This window comes from Pongo abelii, chromosome 18 (assembly GCF_028885655.2).
Source record: "Pongo abelii isolate AG06213 chromosome 18, NHGRI_mPonAbe1-v2.0_pri, whole genome shotgun sequence".
In the NCBI taxonomy this organism is placed as follows: Eukaryota; Metazoa; Chordata; class Mammalia; order Primates; family Hominidae; genus Pongo; species Pongo abelii.
Genome location: NC_072003.2, coordinates 45,812,317 through 45,833,575, shown reverse-complemented (window position 1 = coordinate 45,833,575; position 21,259 = coordinate 45,812,317). Strand labels below are relative to the sequence as shown.

General features: G+C 39.8%; 1 protein-coding gene across 1 annotated transcript in view; it reads left to right on the top strand.

The window, feature by feature from the left end:
• SHCBP1 (SHC binding and spindle associated 1) overlaps window positions 1–21,259 on the top strand; it is a 40,962-nt gene that overhangs the window by 7,394 nt on the left and 12,309 nt on the right. Inside the window, exons 5-10 of the mRNA XM_024233952.3 lie at window positions 5,561–5,653; window positions 9,487–9,720; window positions 9,801–9,969; window positions 10,285–10,405; window positions 13,959–14,090; window positions 18,280–18,398. Coding sequence (XP_024089720.1) covers window positions 5,561–5,653; window positions 9,487–9,720; window positions 9,801–9,969; window positions 10,285–10,405; window positions 13,959–14,090; window positions 18,280–18,398 — 868 coding nt within the window. The remainder of the gene's footprint in view (window positions 1–5,560; window positions 5,654–9,486; window positions 9,721–9,800; window positions 9,970–10,284; window positions 10,406–13,958; window positions 14,091–18,279; window positions 18,399–21,259) is intronic.

Genomic DNA, 21,259 nt, shown 5'->3' with positions numbered 1-21,259 from the left:
AACTAATCTCTATGGGCATAGAAATTTGTAGAAAAATAAGTATCTGGAATGTTATTTGGTAGTATTATTTGAAGAGGAGCCTAGTTAAATTTACACTTCATTTTGAGGGCTGAGATTTGGATCAGTGCCCAGTGAAGGTCAAATTATGAGGGATTTAATTTGTTTGTTGATTCAATGAATATTTGAGTGCCAGGTCCTTAGTCAAGGGTGGGGTATGTCTGGTGCATGAGACACACCATCATCAGGGAGCTGTCAGTCAAAACGTGGGAGATGAGCCTTGATGAAATAATCACGCACAGATGTCTGCATGATTGGAAATAGCAGTGAGTGCTGTGACGAATTACAGAGTGTCCTAAGATTAGGTCAAGTTGCTGTTCTAGGGTTATTTCCTGGAATAATGACATTTGAACTTGGGTTAGCTGGGTGAAAGGGGAGGCAGATGTGGGGAAGGGAAAAGATTTAGGAGCTCAGTGTGTTTAAGGAGCTGAAAGGCCAGCATGGCTGGAACACAGACAGTGCTGGGAGAGACCTAGGAAATGTGATTAGAGAGGTTGACAGGGGCCAGACATTGTGGGGCTTTGTTAGCTGGTTAGTCATTTTTGTCTTTAAGAGCAGTGGGAAGCCACTGAAGGATTTTTATTCTTGGGCGAATATGACTAGTTTTGTGTTTTGTGTTTTTGTTTTTTTGGAAACAGGGTCTTATTCTGTTGCCTAGGCTGGAGTACAGTGGTACAATCATGTGGTTCAATGCAGGCTCGAACTGTGGGGCTCAAGTCATCCTCTTGCCTCAGCCTCTGGATCAGCTGGGATTATAGGCATGTGCCACCACCACCCAGCTAATTTTTTAACAAAATTTTTCTGTAGAGATGGGGGTCCCGTTGTGTTGCCCATGCTGGTCTCGAACTCCTGGGCGCAAGCAGTCCTCCCACCTCAGTCCCCTAAAGTGCTGCTTTGTGTTTTCAGGGGTTCATTGTGGCTTCTGTGTAGAAAACAAATGGTGGGAGATGGAATTGGGAGACCAGTTAAGAGGCAAGAGAGAGGACTAGAGTGGGGATATAGAGAGGACAGATGGAGGCTTACTGAGAAAGTACAATGGCTGGGACTTGGTGGTCGAGTGGATATCAGAGATGAGAAGATGTAAGTGAGGTGAGAGAAGTCAAGGCTGACTTCCACATTTCTGGCTTGAAAGAATCAACACTGCAGGAGGTGCAGATGGGAATGATGTGTAAATGCTTGGCATGGTACTGGGTGAGGATGACATTGGAGCCGAGTCATGGAATAGAACTATAAGCTTACCAGGTGGAAAAGGTGGAAGGCAGTTCTGGCAGTTTGACTAACAAGTTACATGGAGATTTGAAAGAGCTTGTGAAATTGAGAGTTTATGTACAATGGCTCTGAGGCAGGAAAGGTGCAATAGGGCCAGATTATGAATCTATTTATAGTACCACGTTCAGGACTTCTTTTTGAGCGCTAAAAGGGAGCCAGCAGAGGTTTCTTTAATTGAGTAGAGGCATGCTTAAGTTCATTACAACAACAACAACAACAAAAGACTCCACTAGAGGGTGAAGGGACTAACAGCCCAATCTACAATAATTAGGAGATGGCTGGTTTCGTTTTCAGTGCTTCCTTTTCACAGAAGAACTTCTTGAAAGAGTTATATATAATCACAGTCTATACTTCCTGGTGTCTCAGTAACACTTCTACCCTGACCTCATCTCTGAAATTATGCTCAAAGACTTCCATGTTCTTGTATTCAGTCAACATTTCACTGATCTCATCTTGCCTCTGATCTCATCTTGCTTGACCTCTTGACATTCTAGGTGTTTGATCATTCCCATCTTCTTCACACACTCTCCTCTCAGCTTCTGGGACACCACTGTTCAGCTGGTGTCTTACTGGCTTGCTTTCTCAGTCATCTTGGCCAGCTTTTCCTCTCATGCTCAGACATTAGAATGTCGGAGTTACCCAGGGATCAGTCCTAGGCCATCTACTGTTTTTTCCCTAATCAACCTTGGAACCACTTTGGAATCACCTGAGGAATTTCTTTATAAAAGTATTCCAACCAATACATGAAGAAAGTGATAGAATATCAGTATTTTGTAACCACTAATGAAATAAAGGTTCTAGACAGTGAACATCAATGACTGCTGCAACCATTAGGGAAAGAGAACTTTATAGAGGGTGGATCATGCTGACAATCTGTATCTGTTGATCAATCTTAACCTCACAAAAAGACATGGCCAGGCATTGTAGTAAAGTGCTCAGTTACTGTTGTCGGTAGGTTCTTAGAAACTATAATGAAACCAATGTTACTATAGGCTGACTGATATAAACAAAAGTTAAAGTTTCTACAGCATATTTCTGGTCATGAAAACATCATCAAACTTCTAAATAAAGACCCCAAACAATTCTAATCTTAAACATTGAAATAAATGTGAACTATACATACATTAAGAAATATTAATGCAAACAAGATAATTATTGACCCAATTTCCAATTTTTGGTGAAACAGTGAGTGACAGTGGTCATTGTAGTGATGAGTAAATCAAGGAATAAATGTTTGCAAAGCGGAAATTATAAGGAACACCTCCTACCATCACCCAGTTCAAAACAATGACAAACATAGTGGGCTCACTGAGCAATTTCATGCCACAGCATTCATTGTTGTGCATTTGTATGATTATTGTATACTTTATGAATTTTTGTTTGACAGTAATTTGTATTCATTCACATTCCAACCTGCTTATTCAGGTTCAGGGTTGCAGCCGTGGACAGGAGCCCATTTCATCACAGAGTGCACTCACACACACCCACACTCAGACTGGGACAAGGTAGACACAGAATTCACCTCATGCGTGCATCTTTGGGATGTGGGAGGAAATCAGAGTACCTGCAGAAAACCCATGCAGACATGGGAAAAATGTACACACTCCACACAGACAGTGGCTTTGGCCAGGAATGAGGCTCTGCTCTTCCTGCTTCTTGACTGAAGTACATTACACCTCCCTTAAAGTATTGTTGCAAAAAATCCTTCCTGAAGGCCCTCAGGTCTGTAGATCTTACTGTCGGTTTACTAGAAATAACATGAAGTACATGTTAAATGACCCATGGGGACTGGGTGCACCTGTAATTGTAGCACTCTGGGAGGCCAAGATGGGCTGATCATTTTAGCCCAGGAGTTCGAGACCAGCCTAGGCAACATGGCGAAACCCCATCTCTACTAAAAATACAAAAATTAGCAGGGCGTGGTAGCACGTGCCTGTAATCCCAGCTACTCGGGAGGCTGAGGCGGGAGAATCGCTTGAACCCAGGAGATGGAGGCTGCAGTGAGCCGAGGTCATGCTACTGCACTCCAGCCTGGGCAACAGAGCAACACACTGTCTCAAAAAAAAAAAAAAAAAAAAAAAAAAAAAATTGACCCCATGGGGATGTAATCACCAAAATTTAGAGTGGGGGAAATTAGTCAATAAATTGCAAGGGAAAAAAGAGGGAGAGGTAATGTGTAGGCTAACAGTGATTTAAGAGATGTGTCAGTCAAGGGCAGCAGCGGACCCTCATTTGGTGCCTGATTGGAACAAGTCAACTGTGAAAGAGCAGCAGGAGACAATTAGGGGAATTTGAACACTGGATATTTGGTAGTATTAAGGAATTAAAACTTTTGGTGTAAAGATTTATTTTAGAGATATATACTAAAAATTTGTGAATGATTTGATGTGTCTGAGATTGGTGCAAAATAATCCAGTATATTTGGGAGACTGAAGTGGGTGGGTTGCCTGAGGTCAGTTTGAGACCAGCCTGGCCAACATAGTGAAACCCTATCTCTACTAAAAATACAAAAAATTAGCTGGGCGTGGTGGCGGGCGCCTGTAATCTGAGCTACTAGGGAGGCTGAGGCAGGAGAATCACTTGAACCCAGGAGCCGGAGGTTCCAGTGAGATGAGATCGCACTGTTGCACACCAGCCTGGGCAACAAGAGCAAAACTCCATCTGAAAAAAAAAAAAATCCAATATCAAGATGGTGGGGGAGGAGAGCAGAGGGTGCCTGGGTGAGGCAGAGATGAAATAAGATTGTGAGTTGGTAATTGTTGAAGCTGCCTCATGATACATGGTATTCATCATACTATTTTCTCTGTTGTTGTATATGTTTAGGATTTTCCATAATAAATTTGTTAAATCATTTGGAGAGCTTTAAAAAAATATGGATACAGCTGGGCATGGTGGCTCATGCCTGTAATCCCAGCACTTTGGGAGACTGAGGCAGGGGGAATCACCTAAGGTCAGGAGTTCGAGACCAGCCTGGCCAACATGGCAAAATGCCTCTCTACTAAAAGTACAAAAATAAGCCAGGCGTGGTGGTGGATGCCTGTAATCCCAGCTACTCAGGAGGCTGAGGCAGGAGGATTGCTCGAACCCAGGAGGTGGAGGTTGCAGTGAGCCAAGATGGCACCACTGCACTCCAGCCTCGGCCACAAGAGCGAGACTCCGTCTCAAAAAAAAAAAAGAAAAGTAAAGTATGGATGCTGATGATTCCCCTGCACCTTCCCCACCCCCACCAGATTCTGACTGATTGGTCTGGGAGAGGGAACTAATTGTTCTTGTTTTTAAATTTATTTATTTATTTTGAGAAAGAATCTCACTCTGTTGCCCAGGCTGGAGTGCAGTGGCGTGATCTTGCTTCACTGCAGCCTCAGCCTCCCAGTTCAAGCGATTCTTGTGCCTCAGCTTCTTGAGTAGCTGGAATTGCGGGGGAATCAATTTTTAAAAGTGTCCCAGGGGACTCCAATGTACAATGAGGGTTGAGAACCACTGCCTTATGATTATGTCCTTACGTGATCTTATACATTGCTTTAACACTGTCAATGTGTTGATAGCTACCAGGTTTATGTCTCCAGCCCTGACCTTTCCCTGGAGCTTTGGGCTGTATATTCCTCTGTTATTTTCAACCCCAAACCTGTTTCTCTCTCAGTGTTTTTTGTCTCAACAAATGGCACTACCATCCATCCAGGTACTGGTGGTCAATAAATAATTCTTCCAATAAAAAGAAAGTCCTGGCCAGGGGCGGTGGCTCACGCCTGTAATCCCAGCACTTTGGGAGTCCGAGGCGGGTGAATCACGAGGTCAGGAGTTTGAGACCAGCCTGGCCAACATGGTGAATCCCCATCTCTACTAAAAATACAAAAAATTAGCTGGGTGTGGTGGTGGGTGCCATCTCAGCTACTCGGGAGGCTGAGGCAGGAGAATCACTTGAACCCAGGAGGTGGAGGTTGCAGTGAGCCAAGATCACGTCATTGCACTCCAGCCTCGGAGACAGAGTGAGACTCCGTCTCAAAAAAAAAAAAAAAAAAAGTCCTAACGAAACCAATGTGGAGAAACTTCTCTTCTTTAACTGATCCAAAAAAGGTCTCTATGTTGTGTGACTCATGACTATCAACCATAGCAAATATGCAGCATTCTCTAAGATATGAGAATTGTTTTGATTTACTCTTTAGCTCTCACCCCTCCAAAATCCTAATGTTTTCAGCCAGTGACAGAATTTGAATGATACTAAGTTCCATTTCAGATTTTTCTACCAAAATATTTGGAGGAGTTGGGATGAAGAAGAGGAGGATGAATACGATTATTTTGTCAGATGTGTTGAGCCTCGATTAAGATTGTAAGTATTTATTGCTGACCTTGTTTTACATGTTGGAAAAATAGTTACCCATGGTTTAATTTTGCCTGTGTGAGATACACATACATACACACACACACACACACACACACACTCACTCACTCTCTCTCTCTCTCTGATTTTCTTTCCAGGAGCTCATAGACAGAAATAAACTGATGTACAAATTGTACCACCACTTGACAAGTCATTAAATGAAACTTGTACAAGTACAGAGAAACCTGCTTTTAGTGTTTATAAATTGAGTCTAAAAGCAGGAAGTTCAAGAACATCTAAATTAGTAGCTCACTGTTTTGTTAATTTGAATAAAATTCAATTGAACTAGTGGGTTAAGAAGTCCTTTGTTAAATTCGATTGTTTGAAAAACAGTGACATTGTTTGAATTATAGAAGACTTTTTGGCTTTAATTTTGTAAAGAATACTTTAAAGGTATATGGCTTTGCTCTAAGTTTCTGCAGTGAAACACAGCAGGCTGAACTAACAGATCTACCTTAGGATATTTTGTCAGCCTCCTGCCTTAAATCTTAATGACCTTATTAAATGTGGCATTTATCTTCCCACTAGATGGTGCTTTAAGACCAGTAATTTTTTCTTGTATTCATAAGCAGTAACTTCATAGGCAATACTGCAATAAGAATAAAATTATAACTTGCACTCCAAAAAAATAATTGTAGAAGGTAATTTTTTTCCCTGGGTAAAAGATGATTTTTTTTTTCTCCGTTTGAAAGATGATTTTTTTTCCCCTGTGTGAAAGATGAGATGAGAAGATAAGGCAGTAAGACTTTACATTTTTGTGGAACTCAAGTCGATTTAGTGAGTTTCTTGGCTTAAATAGTAAATAATAATAAAATAAAAAATGTGTGAGGCCCGGCATGGTGACTCACACCTGTAATCCCAGTAATTTGGGAGGCTGAAGGAGGAAGACAACTTTTTTGAGACAAGCTCTCACTCTGTTGCCCAGGCTGGAGTGCAGTGGTGTGATCTCACTCAATCTCCTGGGCTCAAGTGTCTCTCCCACCTCAACCTCCTGACTAGCTGTGAATACAGGTGCACGCCACCACACTGAGCTAATTTTTGTATTTTTAGTAGGGATGGGGTTTCACCAAGTTGGCCAGGCTGGTCTCAAACTCCTGACACCAAGTGATTTGCCCGCCTCCGCCTCCCAAAGTGCTGGGATTACAGGACTGCGCCACCATGCCCAGCCCAGGAAGACCTCTTGACCCTAGGAGTTTGAGACCAGCCTGGGCAACATAGTGAGACCCCACCTCTACAAAACCTAAAAAAAAAAAATTAGCTGGGTGTGTTAGGGCATGCCTCTAGTCCCAGCTGCTGGGGAGGCTGAGGCAGGAAGATCGCTTGAGTCCAGGAGTTTGAAGCTGCAATGAGCTGTGATTGAACCACTGCACTCCAGCCTAGGTGACAGAGCAAGACTTTGTCTCAAAAAAAAAAAAAGTTTGAAAGTCTGATTAATAGTTCTACCTGGTTTAGAATTATGTATGTCTGATTTTAGCTCTTCATAAATGGGCTATGATTTCTATTTAGGCTTTCCAGTTTTTCCATTGTGCATTTCCTATTTTTCCATAGTATATTCAATAAAATCCCAAAATTTCAATAAGCTTGAGTATTTTCTAGGTTTGATACCCTTGCTCTTAAAAAGAAATGATTGATTTTGATTGACGTGAAATATGATAAGGGACCATAACGTTTATCGGACAAATTCAATCTTTACTTGGAAAAAAATTGTATTCTGATTTGATAGCCTTGCATGTGCTAATGACAAGCAATGACTTACATGCATAGCTTGTACATCACTGGCAGATGGGAAGGCGTAAGGGAGGAATCGTGTGTGATTATGCAGAAGACACGGTGGTACTTGATGGAGAGACTGGAATGTTATCAAATGTAGGCAGACTTAGAAAAGGTCTCTGGGCTAAGATAGGAGTGGGGCTATCAACAGGCAAGATCAAACCAGACTGTCTGGATTTTGTACTGTGCAGTAAATTTTTCCTTTCTGCTTCAAAACACACTGCTTATACGTGACTAAAGGAGGTCTGGAAAAAACCAACACTGCTTCAGAACTTCGGGATCTGTGACACAAATATTGCTTCATTGCTTCTAGACTATGAAGTATCAATATAATGAAAAGAAATGAAAAGAAATAAGCTAATGGGCATGGATACTGGAAATGCTAAGAAACTTATTTTAAAATTTGAGTCTTAATCTTCACAACTTAGTAGAACATGGTTTCATCTTCAATTTCTTTTTTTTTACTTTTAAAATTTTAAAATTTTTTTGTTTTTCCCTTTTTTTTTCACAGCTGTTCACTCAGTTTCTTTTGGATTAACCAAAGTAGACAAAATCCTTGCTTTTCAAGCTTCACCTAATTCACTTACTTGAAAAGCGGGAAAAGTTTCTTTTTTATTCATTCAAAATGTTTAAGTGTTCATAGTCTGATGTAAATTTGTTTAAGATATGGTTCTATTTTGCTTTTGTTTTTCCCTATCTTATTTAGAGCATGACTAAATTAAAAAAAAAACATCATTTAAGGCAATCGTTCTCACTCTTGGCTACACATTAGCATCCCCAGGGAACTTAAAAAAATACCCCCTCTACATCCAGAGACCCATTTAATTGGTCTGGATGGGGCCCTGAGCATCTGTTTGTTTGTTTGTTTGTTTGTTTTTTAAGACAGGGTCTTGCTCTGTCGCCCAGGCTGGAGTACAGAGTACAGTGGCATAATTAGATCTCACAGCAGCCTTGACCCCTGGGGCTCAAGCCATCCTCCCACCTCAGCCTCCCAAGTAGCTGAGACTACAAGTGCATGCCATCACACCAGGCTCATTTTTGTATTTTTGTAGTGACAGGGTTTTGCCATGTTGCCCAGGATGGCCTCAAACTCCTGGGCTCAAGTGATCTGCCTGCCTTGGCCTCCCAAAGTGCTGGGATTACAGGTGTGAGCCACTGTGCCTGGCCTATTTTATTTTTAAACCCATTAATTTTATATCTGTTAACTTGATTGTGCATTTACAAATTATTTTATTGCATCTAGAAATACTCTGTATTCTGCTTTTATATTTGAGAAAGTTTATAAATTAATACATTTGAAGTGCCAGTATGGTTGTCCAGTACAAGGTTATTTTGTTTCAGTCACTCTTTAGTTTAGTAATGGCACCTTTTTTCCCCCTCCGAATCTCAAGGGCTTATTTTTTGAAATTCTTTAATAATCTTCCTTAGGGAATATTCAGCATAATTTTGTGCCATAGTGCTTTAAATGGAAGGAGGGACTAGATTATTTCAGTCATTTCTACTTTTTTGATCCTATAAATATGGTAACCTTTAAAAAATTTTTAAAGTCATATTCAGATCCATGAAAAATATAGTAATCTTAAACATTGTTGTGAAACAATTTGAGAAACTGCTCTCCCTACCCCCACTCCAAATTGCCCCCCACCGCCACCTTCTTATTAAGCTTTTGAATCTAATATATGAGAAGAAAATAATTTCTTATTAAATAATAAAATTGTGCAACATGAACTTTCAGTGTTTCTAAAGCACAAATGCTTGGATCCAAGAAAAAAAGTAAACAACTCCTCAAGAGGAGAAAAATTAGTGACCTTAAGGAAGTGGTGCTTTAAATTTTCAACAGCTTCCACTTATTATTATTATTACAGTGCTATTCAGAAAGACTTAACATGCACCTGAGTTATATGCTGTAAAACACTTTTCTTACTGGGTCTTTGAGTGCTAAGTGGGCTGTTTTAATGATAGGAAAATGTGCCTGAAAGGCAGTGGATTTCACTTTGCTTTTAAACTTTCAGGCATTATGACATTCTTGAAGACCGAGTTCCATCAGGACTTATTGTTGACTACCGCAATCTGTTGTCTCAATGTGAGGAGAGTTACAGGAAATTTTTAAATCTGAGAAGCAGTTTGTCAAATTGTAACTCTGATTCCGAGCAGGAAAATATCTCCATGGTGGAAGGGTTAAAATTGTATTCGGAGATGGAACAACTGAAACAAAAGCTGAAACTCATTGAGAATCCTTTGTTGAGGTATGTGTGTCTTTGTAATTCTTAGTCAGCATCTTTTCTTACTTGCTGTCTTACTGATAGGCCTGTTTCGTTTCTTTAAGGTATGTGTTTGGTTATCAGAAGAATTCTAATATCCAAGCAAAGGGTGTCCGTCCCAGTGGTCAGAAGATCACTCATGTGGTCTCTTCCACCATGATGGCTGGTCTCCTGCGGTCCCTGCTCACGGACAGGCTTTGCCAGGAGCCTGGTGAGGAAGAAAGAGAAATTCAGGTAAACAGAGAGTTTCTCACTCCAGGTGGCTTTTTTTTCTTCTGATTCACCACAGGTTTTCACAAATCCCACAAAGTATTTACAGGAGCTTTCCCAAGATGTTTTTCTGTGCATGGGAAGTAGTGAGAGCCCTGCCTTTCGTCAGCAGTAGTCACTTACCAGGCATGTGTTAGGTCAGTGCACTATCAAAGGAGATGCTTCAATATGCAGTTTTTGGCTTCCATTTTCAAAGTAAGACATGAAGGCACCTAGAGTAATACCCAAATTACTTTTTTGGGAGTGTATATTTACAAATGTGTTCTTATTGTTTTCTAGTTCCATAGTGATCCATTGTCTGCTATAAATGCCTGCTTTGAAGGTGACACTGTTATTGTTTGTCCTGGCCATTATGTGGTACATGGCACTTTCTCCATTGCTGACTCCATTGAGTTGGAAGGTGAGTATAGAAGACACACAGCCAAACTCTCACATGTGATATGTTTAAGTAAACAATAAATCACCAATCTTGTTGAAACTCCAAGAATGTGATTTGAACCCATTTGATTTCTAGTGAGCTGCTTTGAAACATTAAGGACATGGAAAGCTTAAAAGAGGTTGACCCAGTGTTTCAGCAACTTGAGTTGTGGTTCTTTGTAGCAGTATGTATGTTGGGGAGATGTTCACAGGCTCATATAGAAAAAAGACCATTAGGAAGAAGCATACTTTCCAGATTGTGGGTGGTTTATGGAAAGGAAATCTAATTTCTAGAATTAAAAAAAAAATTCCTAGCAATATTTTAAAAAATTTTAGTATTTTAAAAATTTGTTGCTTGCTCTTATCTCATAGATGTTGCAGATATGTTAGTGCATGGCTTTTTGTTTTTTGTTTCACTTAGCTTATTTTCGTGAGAGGTATAATTAAGGGCATTTAACTTGAAATTGGTACCAATTATCTTAATTCTCTAAATGCTTGCCAAATGTCACAAATGCTACACTTTGTGTCTTGACCAAAGTATACTTTAGAAAAGATTAATATTGAAAGATTCTATTAAAAATAACTTTTTGGGCTGGGTGTGGTGGCTTACGCCTGTAATCCCAGCACTTTGGGAGGCCAAGGTGGGCAGATCACTTGAGGCCAGGAGTTTCAGACCAGTCTGGCTAACATGATGAAACCCCGTCAGTACTAAAAATACAAAAATTAGCCGGGCATGTTGTTGCGCGCCTGTAATCCCAGCTACTCGGGAGGCTGAGGCAGAACAATCGCTTGAACCTGGGAGGTGGAGGTTGCGGTGAGCCAAGATCATACCACTATGCTTCAGCCTGGGTGACAGAACAAGACTCTGTCTAAAAAAAAATAACTTTTTCACAGTTATAATCTTATTGTTCATTTAGAGTGATTTCTAAATTTAGGTTACTTTGCAATTGTTCATCTTGGTCCTGTATATTTTCATAACATGTCAAATTTAGTTACACCTGTTCAACTATTTACCAAAATAGCTTCAAGTTAGCAGTGAAGCTTGTAATGCAAAAAATCATATATCATTTTGGGACTTGTGCAGCTGTTCAGAAACTGCTTAAGCTATGTTCTTTATCTTGTCAGTACTTCTAAATGGAACTGAGGCTGGAAGTTTAGTTTTCTCCTGTTCCTAGTACGTTATCTCACCCCCTTTTTTATTTTATGTGTGTAATTTTTGTTCTTTTCTACTCCAATTTTTGGTGTATAATGTGTGTATATAAGTAACACATCTGCAAGATAAATCACTGTGATAAAAACACTTTATTTTTTGGCATAGTGGAAATAACACTGATATTATAGTTTGTATGGTAGATAAGAGTTCTTCCTAGATTGGTGAGGAAATTTTAATGTAATTGCCAGAGTGTCATAAATAGGCATATAGAATGCTGATAGTTAAGTATAAAAATGGCTGTATATTGACTAACAGTATGGGTCTGAGAATTGGGGAATCAGAAGGTATCTCTAGTGTGCATATATGGAGTGTTCATGAGTAAGATTCAAGCTCATCTGATAGTGATCTATAGCTAACCCATATAACAAGAGATATATATTGAGTACCTACTATGTGCAGGGTGTCAATAGTACTTACAATAGGGTTTTTCTTTCTTGTTTTGAAAATCCATTCATTTAGGTAATGGTTTTATGTTTTAAGTGGAAAGAAATACATAATTATATAAAAATTTGTAAAAATCTTTTCTCAATATGCAATTCTTTTTGTACTTTTAATTTTTCTGATGATAAAAAGCAATGGTTATTGCAGAAAATATGCAAAGTACAATCAGATACATACAACAATCAGAAACAAAATCACTCATAATTCAGGCATCCAGAGTCCACCCCTGGTAGCATTCCAGTGTGTGGAGTCCCCTTGCGTTCTCTAGGGCCCCCAAAGCCTTGTTTGTCCTCTTCCAGTGTAGATACATTGAGGGGTTACTGCTTTCATTTACTCAAAGATTCATCTTTAGACAGTGAGAGTTATTTCTTACAGCTTTGTCTATGTGGTTCTGTTTCATAATGGAAGTCAAGCGAATTCTTTAGTTTTCTGATACTCCAGTTTTTTTGTAAGCCCACTCAGGTGTTTGGCTTGTATTAATGGTTTGAGTAAGATTTATACAGATCTGATGGTTTTTTTGTTTTTGTTTTTTTGAGGCGGAGTCTTGCTCTGTCACCCAGGCTGGAGTGCAGTGGTGTGATCTCAGTTCACTGCAGCCTCTGCCTCCTGGGTTCAAGCGATTCTCCTGGTTCAGCCTCCTGAGTTACTGGGATTACTGGTGCCTGCCACCATGCCTGGCTAATTTTTGTAGTTTTAATAGAGACAGGGTTTCTCCATGTTGGCCAGGCTGGTCTCGAACTCCTGACCTCAAGTGATCCACCTGCCTCGGCCTCCCAAAGTGCTAGGATTATAGGCGTGAGCCACTGCACCTCACTGAGATCTGATGCTTTTTTTTTTGAGACAGAGTCACTCTGTCACCCAGACTGGAGTGCAGTGGCACGATCTCCGCACACTGCAATCTCCGCCTCCCAGGTTCAAGCAATTCTCCCACCTCAGCCTCCTGAGAAGGTGGGATTACAGGCACATGCCACACTTGGCTAATTTTTGTATTTTTAGTAGAGGCAGGATTTCTGCATGTTGGCCAGGCTGCTCTTGAACTCCTGACCTCAAGTGATCCACCCGCCTCAGCCTCCCAAAGTGCTGGGATTACAGGCATGTGCCACCATACCTAGCCTCGATCTGATGCTTTTTATTTGTTAATGAGGTAGACTGTTTTTTTTCCTGTAACAGTAACTAGTCAGTTTGTCAGATTTTAAGCCAACTGTTTAAGAGAATATTAAAATTAGATCATCTTGAGAACTGTTTAGGTTTATTCAAATGTAATTTATATTAGAATCATAGAATGTTAGAGTTAGAAACAAATTTCTAAGGGTGAGTGCTTTAAAGTTCTTTGACTCAGCTGTAAGTCCTTATTATTATTATCATTTTTTGAGATGGGGTCTCCTTCTGTCACCCAGAATGAAGGCTGGAGTGCAATGGGATGATCATAGCTTACTGCAGCCTTAAAATTCTGGGATCAAGTGACCCTCCCACCTTAGCCTCCTTGAGTAGTGAGTAATTGGTGCATGCCACCATGCCTGACTAATTGTTTTTGGTTTTTGTAGAGATGGAGTCTCACTGTGTTGCCTAGGCTGGTCTTGAACATTATTTATTTTTTATAGCACTTTTGAAAGTGAATTTAGTACTGAGCTGATGTGGGATAGTTGATAGGGTAGTCTTCCTGATACGGGGACTAGTCAGAGAGTTGTTATTGTTAAAAATTGGATATCCTGATTTAAATTAAACAGGATATGTGGGGAGATAGATTTTATTTAAATGCAACATGATTGACTGGTCTCATTATCACCTGCAGTCATTTGAACTAGAGAAACCTGTTCTAGAGTGTTCACGTTTAGATGTTTTTCCTCACCCATCTTGAGTGTTCTTGCTCTCTCTTCCTTAGGATATGGCCTACCAGATGACATTGTGATAGAAAAGAGAGGCAAAGGCGACACTTTTGTGGACTGCACCGGTGCTGATATTAAAATCTCAGGCATAAAATTTGTTCAGCACGATGCTGTAGAGGGAATCTTAAGTAAGTATCTGAATGTTTGGTGTATCATTTGTTCTAAGATTTGAAGGAAAACTGTACTCTGTATGGAAGATAGAATTTAATGAAATGCCACTCTTGAGTACAGGCATACCTTGTTTTATTGCACTTCACAGATGCTGAGTTTTTTTTTTACAAATTGAAGGTTGAGGCAACCCTGTTTCAAGCCAGTCTATTGGCACGATTTTCCCAAGAGCATGTGCTCACCTTGTGTTTCTGTGTCACATTTTGGTAACTCTCACAATATTGTAAGCCTTTTTTTTTGTTTGTTTTAAACTATAGATAATATGCTGATCTGTGAACAGTGATCTTGATGTTACTACTGTAATTGTTTTGGGGTGCCATGAACCACATCCATATAAGATGGTGAACTTAACTGATAATTGTGTGGGTTCTGACTGTTCCACCAATCAGCCATTCACCTATCTCTCTCCTTCTCTTTGGGCTACCCTATTCCTTGGGACACAGCAATATTGAAATTAGGCCAGTTAATAACCCTACAATGGCATCTATGTGTTCAAGTGAAAGGAAGAGTCACATGTCTCTCACGTTAAATTTAAAAATTAGAAATGTTTAACTTAGTGAGGAAGGCATGTCGAAAGCTGAGACAGGCTGACACCTAGGTCTCTTGTGTCAGTTGGTGAAGTTTTGAATGTAAAGGAAAAGTTCATAAAGGAAATTAAAAGCACTACTCTGGTGAACACATGAATGATAAGAAAGCGAAACAGTCTTATTGCTGATATGGAGACAGTTTCTGTAGTCTGGATAGAAGATCAAGTCAGCCACCACATTCCTTAAATCAAAGTGTATTGCAGAGCAGAACCCTAACTTCCTTCATTCTATGAAGACTGGAGGAGGTGAGGAAGCTGTAGAAGAAGAGTTTGAAACTAGCAGCTGTTGGTTCATGAGGTTTAAGGAAAGCAGCCATTTCTGTAACATAAAAGTGCAAGGTGAAGCAGCAAGTGCTGATGCAAGCTACAGAAAGTTAACCAGAAGATCTAGCTAAGGTAATTGATGAAGGTGGATACACTAAACAACACATTTTCAATGTAGATGAAATAACCTTCTACTGGAAGAAGATTCCATCTAGTACTTTTCATAACTAGAGAGAAGAAGTCAGTGCTTGGCTTCACAGCTTCAAAGGACAGGCTGACTCTCTTGTTATGAGCAAATGTAACTGGTGACTTTAAGTTGAAGCCAGTGCTCATTTACCATTCTGAAAATCCTAGAGCCCTTAAGAATTATGCCAGATCTACTCTGCCTGTGCCCTAGAAATGGAACAACAAAGCCTGAATGGTAGCACATCTGTTTATAACGTGGTTTACTGAATATTTTAGGCCTATTATTGAGATTTACTACTGAAAAAAAAAAAGATTCCTTTAAAAATATGATTGCTTATTGACAATGTACCTGGTCATCTGAGAGCTATGATGGAGGTGTACTGGGAGATTAATGTTGTTTTCATGCCTGCTAATAACATCCATTCTGCAGCCTGTGGATCAAGGAGTAATTTCGACTTTCAAATCTTACTATTTGAGAAATACACTTCCTAAAGCTATACCAGCTATTGATAGTGATTCCTCCGATGGGTCTGGGCAAAGTCAATTGTAAAGTTTCTGGGAAGGAGTCATCATTCTAGATGTCATTAAGAACATTTATGATTCATGGGAGGAGGTTAAAATCTCAACATTAACAGGGGTTCTGGAGAAGTTGATTCCAGCCCTCATGGATGATTGAGGGGTTCAAGACTTGAATGGAAGAAGTAACTGCAGATGTGGTGGAAATAGCAAGAGAACTAGAGCCTGATGATAGCAAGCAGAACCTCAAGACGTGACTGAATTGCTACAATCTTATTACAAAATTGGAACAGATGAGGAGTTGCTTCTTATGGATCAGCGAAGAAGGTGGTTTCCTGAGATAGAATTTCCTGGGGAGGATGCTGTGAACATGGTTGAATGACAACAAATGATTTAGAGTATTATGTAAACTTGGTAAAGCAGAGGCAGACTTTGATGGGATTGACTCCAATTTTGAAAAACTTTCTACTGTGGGTAAAGTGCTATCAAACAAGATCACATGCTACAGAGAAATCCTTTCATGAAAGGAAGAGTCAATCAATGTGGCAAACTTCATTGTTGTCTTATTTTTAAAAATTGCCACAGCCACCTTAACCTTCAGCAAACACCATTCTGATCAGTAAGCAGCCATCAACATTGAGGTAAGACCTTCCACCAGCAATAAGATTATGTCTTGCTGAAGGCTCAGAGGATTGTTAGCATATTTTAGCAAAACAAAGTATTTTAAATTAAGATGTATACATTTTTAAAAAACATAATGCTTTTTGCACTTAATGGATGCATTATAAACATAGTACTCATTAGTATAAACTCGTGCTCATTAGTATAAACACAACTTTTTTTTTGTTTGTTTTTAGAGACAGTCTCACTGTCATCTAGGCTAGAGTGCAATAGCATGATCATAGCTCACTGTAGCCTCAAACTCCTGGGCTCAAGCAATTCTGCCTTTGCCCCCCAAGTAGCTGGGACTACAGGCGTGTGCCATCACGTCTGGCTAATTTTTGTATTTTTTAGAGATGGGGTCTTGCCATGTTGCCCAGGCTGGTCTCAGACTCCTGGCCTCAAGTGATCCACCCACCCCAGACTCCCATAAACATAACTTTTGTATGCACTGGGAAACCAAAAAAATTGTGTGACTCACTTTAGTTGTGATATTTCCTTTATTGTGGTGGTTTGGAACTCAACCTGCAATATCTCTGGGGTATGAGTGTGTATGGAAGACTGATTATTTATGAAGCTGGGCGTGGTGGCTCACGCCTGCAATCCCAGCATTTTGGGCGGCCGAGGAGGGTGGATCACCTGAGGTCAGGAGTTTTTGAGACCAGCCTGGCGAACATGGTGGAACCCTGTCTCTACTAAAAATACAAAAATTAGCCAGGTGTGGTAGTACACGCCTGTGATCCCATCTACTCTGGAGGCTGAGGCAGGAGAATTCCTTGAACCTGGGAAGCAGAGGTTGCAGTGAGCCAAGATTGCACCACTGCACTCCAGCCTAGGCAACAGAGCGAGACTCCGTCTCCAAAAAAAAAAAAAAAAGTTTACTCATTTAGGCTGGGCGCAGTGGCTTACGCCTGTAATCCCAACACTTTGGGAGGCTGAGGCGGGTGAATCACCTGAGGTCAGGAGTTTGAGACTAGCCTGGCCAACATGATGAAACCCCTTCTCTACTAAAAAATACAAAAATTGGCTTGGCGTGGTGGCAGGCGCCTGTAATCCCAGCTACTCAGGAGGCTGAGGCAGCAGATTCACTTGAACGCGAGAGGCAGAGGTCTCGCTCTGTCGCCCAGGCTGGAGTGCAGTGGTGTGATCTCTGCTCACTGCAAGCTCCGCCTTTCGGGTTCAAGCGATTCTCCTGCCTCAGCCTCCCAAGTAGCTGGCATTACAGGTGCCTGCCACCACACTCGGCTAATTTTTGTATTTTTTAGTAGAGACAGGGTTTCACCATGTTGGCCAGGTTGGTCTTGAACTCCTCACCTTGGGTGATCTGCCCCCCTTGGCCTCCCAAAGTGCTAGGATTACAGGTGTGAGCTACCGCATGCGGCCTAGAAAATTATTTTTTTTATGTACATAGTGTGATGACTTAGCAATCTTAACCCTGAAGTGAAAAATAGCCTATTCATAATAATTTGTTGTTTAATATTAGTTTCTTTTCTGTGTGGTGATTTTTTTCTTTTAAAACTTTCCAGTGTTGTGATCTGTTTTCTCTGTATTTAAGGTAGCACTAGACTGAAGTTATCTCCGCATGGGAGTAATGTTTGTTTCCTGGAATCTTTGTATCCCCTTTCTTGAATCAAGGTCTTTTTCTTCTGAGATACTCAGCAAAATCGCTCTCTGATACTTTTTTTTTCTGGTGATGGAAAGTGCTTTTGTATCTGAGGTCAAGTCATTCTTTTTAAAGAATGTTGCTTTTAGATTGTAGAAAATAACTCAAAATAGTCATTGTTTTATATTTTATGAATTTGTAATTTAGGTAAGAAAATTTAAATGATAGCCATTGAGAAATATTTAGACCATAGCTAATGTCAGCGCCAGGCTATCTCTAACATTGGAAAAGGCACATTACTTCTTAAAACAGTCAGCGTATGTTTTCATCCCAGTTGTTCACCGTGGTAAGACTACGCTGGAAAACTGTGTGCTGCAGTGTGAGACGACCGGAGTCACAGTGCGGACATCGGCAGAGTTTCTAATGAAGAACTCGGATTTATATGGCGCCAAGGTAGAAGCTCTTGTCCTCTTGGGGAAGTAGTTTGGGTTTAAGTTGTAAATGAATATATGAAATATGGGACCAAGATGTATGTGTGTACTCCCACTCTCTTCAGACAGTCATCTCTACCAAGTCAGTCAAACTCAACTGTGCAAGGGTCTTCTCATGTAGCATTTTCAAATGATAGGAAGAAAAGTAATAAATCTCACAATGACTTTATGTAGCTTTAAGAGAGGTTTAGACCCTTAAAATTATAACTTCGTAATTGTATATTCACACAGTGTTGTAAGAAATAACAGGGAGAGGTCCTGCATTATGCCCTTCACCAGTGTCCCCTAACGGTAACATCTTGTGAAACTGTTGTGCAACATCACAACCAGAATACTGACATCGATCCTGTCAAGTAGAAGAATATTCCCATCACCACAGGGACCCCCTCATGCTGCCCTCCTAGAGCCAAACTCACCTGCCTCTCCCACCAACCTCTTCCTTAACTGCAGGCACACCTTAAGCTGTTTTTCATTTCTATTTATTTCATCATTTCAAAAATGTAGAAATGGAATCACACAGTATGTGGCTCTTTGGGATTGGCTTTTCTCACTTAGTGTGGTTCTGTGGAGCTTCACCTAGGTCGTTGTATGTACCAATAGCTTGCTCCTTTTTACTGTGGAGGAATAGTCCAATGTGTGGTTGTTCCACGGTTTGTTTAGTCACTTGTGGAAGGATGTCTAGATTGTCTCCAGTTTTTGCCTATTGTCAGTAAAGCTGCTATAAATGTTTGGTTACAGGTTTTTCTGTGAACACAGTTTTCATTTTTTAAGGAGTAAATGACAACAGATGCAATTGTAGGTCATATAGTAGTTGCATGTTTAGGTTTGTTTTTTTAAAGAAACTGCTAAAATGTTTTTCAGAGTAGTTGTACCATTTTACATTCCTACTAGCAATGTTTGAGTGGTCTAGTTTCTCCATGTCCTCAAGAGCATTTGGTGTTTTGACTGTTTTTTGTTTTAGCCATTCTGATAAGTGTGTAGTGATATCTCATTGTGGTTTTAATTGTCATTTCCCCAGTTGTTAATGATGTCGAGTATTTTCTCATATGCTTATTTGCCGCCCGTATATCCTCTTTAGTGAAATATCTGTGACTTTTGCCCCATTTTCTAATTGGATTGTTTGTTCTTTACTGTAGAAGTTTGACAGTTCTCTGTATATTCTAGATACTAGTTCGTTGTCAGGTATGTGGTTTGGAGACATTTTTTGCCACTCTGTAGCTTGTCTTTTCACCTTCTTCATATGGCCTTTTATGGAGCAAAGTATTTACTTTTGATGAAGTCCACTGTATCAGTTTTTCCTTTTATGAGTCGAGGTTTTGGTGATAAGAACTCTTTGCCTAGCCATAGATCCTGATTTTCTCCTATTGTTTTTCTAAAATTTTTATAGCATTATATTTTACATAAGATTGTGATCTATTTTCTAGTTAATTTTGGTATAAGGTGTGAGGTTTAGGTCACGGTTCATTTCTTTTCCTATTCTGTTTCACTAATCTGTGTAGCCATCCCTCCACCAATACCTGTAGCTATACATTAAGTCTTAAAATCAGGTGGAGTGATTTCTTCTACTTTGTTTTTTCAAAATTGTTTCAGCTACTCTGGTTCCTTTGCTTTTCAATACAAATGTTAAAATAATTTTGTCTATATCCACAAAAGATCATGCTGAGATTTTGATAGGAACTTCAATAAACCCATATGTCAGTTTGGGAAGGATTAATGCCTTCCAATCTTTGAAAACAATGTATTTCTCCATTTATTTAAAATCTCTGATTTCTTTTTTTTTTGAGATAGGGTCTTGTTCTGTCACCCAGGCTGGAATGTGGTGGCATGAACATGGCTCATGGCATAGCTTCAGTCTCCTGGGCTCAAGCCATCTTCCCACCTCTGCCTCTCAAGTAGCTGGGACTAAAGGCGCATGCCACAACACCGAGCTAATATTTTTTACTTTATTTTTTGTAGAGATGGGGTCTTGCCATGTTGCCTAGGCTGTTCTCCAACTCCTAGGCTCAAGCAGTCCTCCTGCTTCAGTCTCCCGAAGTGCTGGGATTATAAACATGAGCCCCTACACCCAGCCAAATCTTTGTTTTCTTTCATCAGCATTGTGTACTCTTCAGCATACAAATGTTGTATGTGTTTTGTTAGATTTGTACCTAATTATTTCACTTTTTTGAGTGATTATGATGTTTTTAATTTCAATGTCCATATGTTCATTGCTAGTATATAGAAATATAATTTATTTTTATATGTTTATGCTATATCCTATGACTTTGTTGAACCACACTTATAGGAATGTCTTTGTAGATTCCTTGGGATTTTCTATATAGAGAGTAATGTTATCTGCAAATAAGGGCAGGTTCTTTTCTTTCTTTTCTAATTTATGCCTTGTTCCCCCCTTGCCTTATTGCACTGGCTAGAATTTCCAGCACTATGAAAGCAGACATCCTTACCTTGGTTTTGATATTAGAGAGAATATATTTAGTATTCCATCAAAAAGAATAAGGTTGACCAGGTTTTTAGATATTCTTTATTAAGTTGAAGAATTTCTGCTCTTTTTTTTTTTTTTTTGAGAATTTTTATCATAAGTGGATGTTGACTTCTTTTTTTCTGAGTTCCTTTCTCAGGACTAGGCTGACTTTTAATGTTTTTTCTGGATAGATTGATTGCATGATTTTTCTTACTGGAAAACAGAAAATGGTGGGTTACATTGGTTGATTTTCAAATTTTGAGCCAGCCTTACCTCTGTGGCATAAACCCCACTTGGTCATGGTATATAATTATTTTTATATATTGCTGAATTGTATTTGCTAATCTTTTGTTAGGAAATTT